At 36.0% G+C, this 8551-nt stretch overlaps 1 protein-coding gene across 3 annotated transcripts; it reads right to left on the bottom strand.

The window, feature by feature from the left end:
- Positions 1-216: 216 nt before the first annotated feature.
- Positions 217-4271, bottom strand: LOC118487257. 3 transcript variants are annotated; one of them, XR_004881045.1, is made up of 10 exons: positions 4212-4271; positions 4016-4136; positions 3633-3693; positions 3306-3463; positions 3059-3211; positions 2501-2663; positions 2272-2426; positions 2071-2197; positions 1733-1892; positions 217-840 (listed from the first exon to the last, which is right to left on the bottom strand). XR_004881045.1 is itself a non-coding variant. In XM_035983928.1 (9 exons), exons 5-8 carry the CDS (start codon positions 2627-2629, stop codon positions 1845-1847), a joined length of 459 nt encoding a protein of 152 aa, XP_035839821.1. In that variant the 5' UTR covers positions 2630-2663; positions 3059-3211; positions 3306-3463; positions 4016-4136; positions 4212-4271; the 3' UTR covers positions 217-840; positions 1733-1844. The 3 variants fall into 3 exon arrangements, 2 of the variants coding, with proteins under 2 accessions (XP_035839821.1, XP_035839822.1); XM_035983928.1 differs by lacking the exon at positions 3633-3693; XM_035983929.1 differs by lacking the exon at positions 3633-3693 and having other exon boundaries at positions 4016-4127; positions 4212-4250.
- Between the last annotated feature and the right edge of the window lie 4280 nt (positions 4272-8551).

The following is an 8551-nucleotide window of genomic DNA, read 5'->3' as shown; positions in this document are numbered from 1 at the left end:
TGGTTTCTTAAGCTCCTTATGAATCGAAGGAGTTACCAAAGACGCATAAAAGTGTTGATTCGGTTTATTAAACTCGTTACGCCCCACACAAAAAAATTAGTTATCTACAATTTGGTTAGAGATGAGAAAATTAAAGTGTAATTAGTGTTTAAAAAACCAATTTAACCAAATGGACCTTTTGCATTAAAAAAAATATTTTATAAGTATCTTAAAATGTCCTTTTAAAATGCATTATGTTTATAGATATTGAGAGAAATTACATAGTTCATGTATGCCTAGTTTTTACAGAATGACATTTTTAGGTGACATATATAAGACCAATACCGTTTATCAAATAACATAGTTTTAGGGGACACATTTTCATCCATGAACCGTATGTTAAGACATGATTAGCAGTGTCGAGGCAATATATGCTGGTGATCGATCCATTGAGCTGTGTTTCTTTCGTAAAACCAGTCACAGACTGCTTCGGCAATAGCCTGAACCAATAGCCACTTTTAACCGGACCCACCATTCCATATTTGACACATTTTTGGTTTTGCCAACGGGGTGTAGATTATCGTGCAGGGTACCGTTTGGCATGTATTTGTAGACTAAAAGCCGTTCGTGTTTTGTGACACAAAAGCCTAAAAGTGGGACCAGGTTCTAGTGTTTCACGTTCCCAAGTGTTGCCATTTCTGATGCGAATTCTTTCTCGGAATGCCAAGTGTCTTCAAGTGTTGCTTTGTATGAAGAACTCGTTCTTCCCCACCCGATTATGTTGTCTTTGCTAAAACTGTTGGTGGCTTTCATCAGATCACTCAATCTCATCTTTGAAACTGGATTTTCAAACATTGAGAGCTGGAATTACAAGAAAAAGTTGGTTAATAACTTAATATGAAGCAAAAATAATTAACATATGAATCGAAAATTCGATCCATTTATTTATGAGCAGGTCAATCCTAGTTATGTTTAAAAGGAAACGGGTCAAAAGTCATACAAAGTGTGTGTTTTATGCATATAACGTCCTAAACCATTCTTATTTAATTATACTATAAATTATTATGAAATAACAAAAAGTTTGTAATCATATTTGGCACACGTATTATTCATAAAAGAGTAAATTACGATTTTGGCCTCCGTGCTTATATCACTTTTACCCTTTTAGCCCAAAAAAGAATTTTTTAACATTTGAGCCCTCAACGTCTTTTTTTTCTAACCCTTCTGGCCCCTAGCGTCTTTTTTTCTAACCCTTTTGGCCCCTAATATTTTATGGATGGGGTTAGTGTTAGGGGCCAAAAGGGTTCCCAAAAAAGACGTTGGGGGCTTAGATGTTAAAAATTCTTTTTTGGGCTAAAAGAGTAAAAGTAATATAACCACAAGGGGCCAAAATCGTAATTTACTCTCTATAAAAAAAAAGTAAAAACTTTTTGAATAATAGAGTTTTGGGTCAAAAGTGTATTTTTAACGACTAAAACTTATTCAAAAAGTGTATACACCCCGACCCATTTTAACCCGCACTAAAAAACATATATATGTTTTGACCCGTTATTTGAAGAACTGATATAACATGACATGAGATTTGATATCAAGAAAAAACAATTTGAATACGAATATCTCCAACTGCCTTCAAGTATATACAACTCGGTATGCATATAAACCTCATCTAAATAGTTTACAGATCAATAATGATAAAAATATGAGTACCTACATGTGTAAAAAGAATTCTAGTTTATGCCTCAAGGCCATATACCTGTGCAAGTCTTATCTTGTTGAGTTTTAGCAACTGCTTGCTTACACATGCAATCTGGCATTGGATAGCGTAAAGCGAGGCACTTGGCTTCCTTATTTCACTTCCCTTTACATCACTGTGATGAAGCATTTCCTGCAACTGCCTCTGAAAGCACTCCCATCTGGAACAACATACAAGTGGGTCGATCCGGGATACAAGTCAAACATGACGATTCAGAAAACACTCTTAAAATGAGGAACAAAGCTATACAAACACCACTACTGACACTATGCGAAGTGCACTCGAAAGGGAGCTTCTTGTGAACGATAATAGGATGGTGAAGTTACTCGTTTGTTTACCTTTCGCCTCTTGAACTTTCTTTCTCTGCCGTCTAAATACATGAAAGACGACATTTGCCCATCAACACCATCCTCCAGAGGTAAAGATTTGATATCATCCTCAAAACCATAAGCTAAACCATGCAGCCTGAATACAAAATCACTTTTAAAAAAAAAATTCACATAGAAGACTGCATTTACAAAAGGAAAATAGAGGCTGACCCGTTACTTGATTCGCACACGTGTTTCAACCGCTTTTTATCCATTCTTGTAAGAGGCGCTCGGGTGAAGAGCGCCTCTTCTCTCCTTGCTCGGTCTTCCATTTTCGCCCAGTATTTGGTCACATCTCTATCTTCAGTCCCGATTACCTCCCTCACCTATTTCATGCGATCATATCAACTGTAATTTTTTTTAAAAAAAGAACAAAGAAAATAAATAAAGAGAAACTAACTTCCTCAGGGCTTCCCTCGAGATCATTCATTAAATATCTAGCGTACTCGCTATGCAGAGCTTGCCTGAACGCTTGTTTCTCTTTCCTTGATGCATTTCTCTCATGCTTTGAAGTCGTGCTTTCATCCATTGATGCAGGTGTAATCTTTGGGGGTCGATACTTGCTGTCATTATCATATCATTCAAATCTAATACCAATGAGGCACGCTTTTAAAGTAACATCAAACGATATACACGAGCATCCATAATGGTTTGCAAAAAATCACTAAACACATTATCCTAAATGAAACAAGATGTGCATTATGTACTGCAGAGGAAAGAGTACTGAACTGATTAGTTTATGTTAACGGGTCAAATGGGAAAAAAGAAAGGGTAACAAACAAACATACCAGGTAAAAATCCCACTCATAGCATAAAACTTCGTAAACTTTTTTTAATGAATTAGTTTATTATTATAACTATTTAAATGTAATCAAACCAACCCAATTACCCAACTTTGTTAACAAGGATGTTTTTGTTTGGACGCATTACCAAACCCGTTTAAATAAAAAAAACTCACATCTGGGGCAATTTTGTCAATAAGCATGCCGGGGTTTGGACGAAGCTTCAAAGCGTCATCTTGTTCACGACGCTTCTTGTCATCCATTGAATTCACGGTTAGCCTCGTTAGTTTCTGAATTTGGTATTGCAACTTCTTATCAATGGCGCATATCTGGACACGATAACTAAAATAGTTAACCAACTCATCATGCAGCTTTCAAATTTTCAGATGATTAAATTACTAAAGATACAATATAAAAAGAAACCTTCTCCAAAAACAATCGTGTTGTTAAAAGACTGTGAACAAGAGGATGTCGTTGCGAAGCAAGTAATATCCAAGCGACTGACAGTAACTCAAAAGAAGCAAATGCTTAGCCTCAAGGTAGCTGATCCCGTCTGATGTTGGATAAATACCTGACTTTACCTGATCATAGTGTCAAATAAAAAGCGAAATGTTAAAAAAATGATATCTGTTTGACTTCAAACAGTTTGAAAATCTTTATCTGTTTGGTTTATCTTTGTTTTACGTTCATGAAAAACAAAAACAAAAAGCATAAAAAAACAAAAGAAATGACAAAACTATATATCCCAACCAATATGAGCATGATGTTTAACATCAGTTAGGTACCCAATCTCGATCACACTCCTTCATACCTATAAAGATAAAATCCACACACATCAAAATTGTAACTTTTTACTTTAAAAACAGATACAGCAAATGAGTCCAACAGTTGACTTTTTAAGCGTCAAATGAGTTAAGCTTTGACTTCAAAATCGACACAAACTGGTATGTTTTATATAGAAATCTGTACATGGACACAAATCAGACAAAAAAAAGTTCTAATCTCAACAGAGTAACATAATCAGCATAATCATTTAATGAAGTCTATAAAAGTAAACATGCAAAAGATTTCAAGAATTTCATAATCTCAACAGAGTAACATAAACTTGAAACTGGATCGATTTGTGTGTTTACCTTCATCTGAAACATGATTCCAGAGAGATTCATGGACAGACAGTCACCTGATTCCGGCCATTCTCCAGCAAATCTGTGGATCCCTTGTTCAAATCTGTGGATCCCTTGGTGCCTTCGACATCTGAAAAGCATATAGAAACTACCGTCAAACATCATAACTTGCCAAATATATTCATTAAACGGTATCAGTTCTTACCAAGTTGCCAGATAAAGCTTGTGATAGATCTCATGAAACCCTAGATCTGCTCATCAAACGGATCTGGTGATAGATTCAAACGGATCTGGTGATAGATCTCATGAAACCCTAGATCGCCGAGAGAGAGAGAAGAGAAGAGAGAGAGAAGATCTGATGTTATTTTGTGAGATGTGTGAGGAATGAGAGAGAAAGCAATTGGTGATCCGTGTGAAGTCAAATGGACGGTCCAGATGATGATCCGTGTGAAAAAGTTAAAAAAATGGACGGTTGAAGATGATCCGTGTAAAGGGTAAATGGTTTGTGTTTTCTTGTGCCTTAAGACTTGTACATTGTGCATTAAGTGTTTTTTCAACACCTTGTTGAATTACCATCTTGTCCTTCATATATGCTTATTAAAGTAGTATAGATATATTCAAAAGTTGTTAATATGAGCTATCAGACATTATAAGAAACAAAAAGCAAATAATGAAAGTGAAAAAAAAAAAACAACTGATTATGTTACATGATTTTAATAAGCCTCTTTTTTCTTTGCCTTTTTTCTAGAGTCAACCTGATCAAAAACTAGATGAAGGGATCAAACAGAAGGGCTTTTGTCATGGAGAAGGAATTATGTTGTAGATGAAGCAAACTAACACAAGTCAAAACTAAAGTAAAGATTATTTTGTAGAGATAAACAAAACAAAAGCTAGCCTGATGAAATCCTTGATTGCAAAACTGAATGGATCGAACTAGGTGAACCGATGAAGTCGCCCTAATGAAATCTCCTTGAAACAAGAATACTGAAACGTCGTGTGTTTTTTAACCTATTTTTTATTTACAAAATAAAGATTATTTTCTTTCACCCATTTTGTTAATTATTTTTCAAATCACCTATTTTGGTAAATAATTTTTCCACCTCCATCCATTTGGGAAAAAAACTCAGTGTTACCGTCAATAAACCACAAGAACCATCTGTGTAATTAACTCTTAAAATATAAAAATTCATTATATTTATAAAAAAATTACATTATAAAATATACTACATAAAAATAATTAATAATTATATTTCTAAAATTAATATACATACAGCTACCAACGTCTATTATGAAAGAAAACACTGTAGCAGGGACAATGTTTAGTTTTTATATATAACTAATTTAAAAAAGAATTATGATAAATATAAAACTCATGCATATTATCTTTAATATAACATAAAACACAATTTTTTATCTTTTATTATATTTCGACCAACAAAATATAAAACTCATGCATATATAGTGCTTGTTATTTGTTACATAACATGAGTTTAATCAAAATCCACTAGAAGCATGACATTGTGGTCTGACACATTTTGGAACTACTTAAAAAATCAAACATTTCTTTTAAAATGTAATGACCTACGTATGTGTTACTTACTGGTTTTGGCGGTGTTTTGTGTTGCAGAATTACGGTTAGTGGAAGGATGGTTGTTCTTTGATAACCACACTAAGGCTAAGGGGGATGGTTAGTGGAAGGGGTGAGGATCCCCTTCCTCCACCTCAACCTCACCACCTTCCCCTCTATCCACATTAAGGGGGATGGTTCCCCTAATCTCCTTCAATAAAAATAAAGAAAGAAAGAGAGATAGGGACAATCAAGAGACAAATAGAGAGAATAGTTGTTTGGGGGAGATGGGGGAAAACTTCCTGAGTTCACCGAAATATAATTGGGGGGGGGGGGGTTGTTCCCCTTGGGAGTCGATGTCACACAGGCTTCCCCCTTCCTACACCCGATATTCTAATAGAGATGTGGCATCTAGAAACCCCTATGTTTCACATCAATTTTGAATAAACTAGATTGACTTTTGAAGATGTACAAATTTTATACAATTTTTCAATAAGAGATGAGGTAATTTTGTAACAACCCTCCAAAAAGGACATAACGAATCATAACCGAAACCTCGAACGTGTGCCACAAGAACTAGCACGAAAAAACGAGGAAACCCAAGGTTTGACCTTGTTGCGCTACGCGACGATGTTTTTGGTAAACGGTCGCGTGACTCGACACCTCATGATACGACAGAGGACACGTGGAAGCTACGTGGCAGACCTATAGTATTGACTTATGCCACCTAAGCCCTAACTCAGCTGGTCATGCTACGTGACAGTGATGGACTAGTTTGGTCGCGCGATGCGACGTGGTCAGTTTCCGGCTATATATTGGATGTGAAATCTACATTCAGAATCTGCTCAAACTTTCAATTTCTTTTTCTCTCTCGCTCTATAATATTCTGCCATTATACCTAATACCCCGAAGCCATAAAACTCTGCTACGTATTCGGTGTTTTAACCCTGATCACTAGTACGATACCCTGTCCGATCGATCTGAAACCCATCAACAGATGTCAAAGTGCTGCATGGATAAGGCTATACTTTGTTAACTACGTTGGGGTTTTGATCTCGTGATTATCGTTAAAGTTTGAATTGGGTTAATACACTAATACGTGTTGCATTGTGTGTTTATTAGGAGCCCAAGTTTAATACCAGGAGGGAGGCTGTAATAATCAAAACCCTAAATCTACAAAGTGAGTCACTCTCTTTTAATCAAATGCTTTCAAAACACTAAATGTTTTTCAGTTATACTTACAGTGATTAAGTTTTTGTATTCTGAAATTACTGCCGGTATGCAGGGTTTTGTATACACTACTAGTCCATCATTACTAGTTGAAAGAATGATTAAAAATGATTAAGTTCTTATATTCTGAAATTACTGCCGGGGCGGGGGGGATTGGTGTGTAGGGCGGCGATGGGCCGCGACGGGCTGGGGACGGTCCCCATACCGTCTAGCCTTATTGGTGCTTTGGCTGATGATTCTGTATTTCTGAGCAGGTACTGATTTTGTGTTGAATATATCAAGGGTCAAACACCACCCCTAGAAGCATGGGCGCAACTTTGAAGGGACCGGGAGGGGCGTCCGACCCCCGAACTGCTTGCTCAGTAGTGTTATGTATATACGTTTCGTATATAACTTTTTAGGTATATACGTTTTTGACCCCCCGGTTTATGATTTTTTTGGGTATAATTTTAGGTCCTGTGACTTCCGACCCCCGGTCGGAAATCTCAAGCTTCGCCACTACCTAGAAGTGTAGTAGAACATCATGGTTGTCGCCTGTCATATCACGTATGATGATGTCATATGGGTCGTATGATTGGGCGATAATGGTCATATAAACCATATGACTTTGTCAGTGATCACATCAGTCAATTAAATACATTATTCGTCGCCTGTCTTAGGAACCATACATTATACGGTATAACACGTCAGTGGTGTCTTGATAATTTGCTAGTGGTGTTTCTTTGGCTAAAGCCTTATAAATTAATACCCAAAAAATGACGAATTTTTTTCTTTTTTTCTGGGTGTTTAAGATATGTTGGATTCTACAAGAGAGTACAGAGTGCTGGAGCGGCAGTAGCATGGCAAATTGACACACATAAAGTGCCATACATGAATCAGTTGCTTGTGAATTGGGCGCTAACCACCATAAGTTATCCTTTGTTGGCTCTTTTGTTCATAAAATTTGTAAAAGATGAAGATAAACTTGCAGAAGATGGTGAACTTCAGGACCCCTTCTGGGTACTCGAAACAGTCTAATGATGAATCTGTAAACCCAATTTAAAAAAAAAAGATGATGAAAACTGTTTAGTTTCTTTTTTGAATTTGACGTTGTAAATGTTGTGTATGCAGTATTGGTGTTTGAATTGTAGATTGTATTGGAAAGACAGTTATATATGTTTATGTGATATGAGAACTTCAAAAGTTGGACAAAAAGGCAGTCTGTGAGCCTGGTTAGCTGAATAAGTTTAAAGTGATAGATTAGTGGATCAGGTTCACTTTTTTGCAAGCATGTTGAAGTTGTTTGTGTCGTGGTGATTCTTGGAATCTTCAACTTTGCATATTTCTCCAACAATAAGAGACAAGTTAGGTCATCAACGAACACCTCCTCAATGGCAGTAACGGAAAAGTTTCAAGAAAAACCACCTGATCCGGGCATCGTTGATTGTTTGTTGATTTTCCCCAAATAAACACTCTACAAAAGTCTATTCTTCGGAGTCAACCTAATTGTTTTAGGATTGAAATTCGTCGAGACAAAAAAAAAAAAAAAAAAAAAAAAAAAAACCATAAACAAACAGATAGCTTTAAAAAGAGTAAATTGCACTCTAGATGTTTTATTCTGTTTTTTTTAAATGAAGTTAAGTTTAAGTTAACAAAACTTTACAACAAATATCCCTTCCATGACCAAAAGCGTGAAGGTTGAGTGAACAATAAAAACAAGTAATGTAATCTCTGCAAGTTACCGACGAAACGTGAAATTATGTGATCAT

Source organism: Helianthus annuus, chromosome 15 (assembly GCF_002127325.2).
Source record: "Helianthus annuus cultivar XRQ/B chromosome 15, HanXRQr2.0-SUNRISE, whole genome shotgun sequence".
NCBI classification, from domain to species: domain Eukaryota; kingdom Viridiplantae; phylum Streptophyta; class Magnoliopsida; order Asterales; family Asteraceae; genus Helianthus; species Helianthus annuus.
This window is presented reverse-complemented; position numbering and strand designations above follow the sequence as displayed.

Coding starts and splice junctions, on each gene's coding strand:
- LOC118487257 (XM_035983928.1), bottom strand. CDS start 2,629: ATGGATGAAAGCACGACTTCAAAGCATGAGAGAAATGCATCAAGGAAA. Junction 2,198..2,271: donor GTGTGCGAATCAAGTAACGG/GTCAGCCTCTAT, acceptor TTTTGTATTCAG/GCTGCATGGTTTAGCTTATG. Junction 1,893..2,070: donor GAAAGTTCAAGAGGCGAAAG/GTAAACAAACGA, acceptor ATGTTGTTCCAG/ATGGGAGTGCTTTCAGAGGC.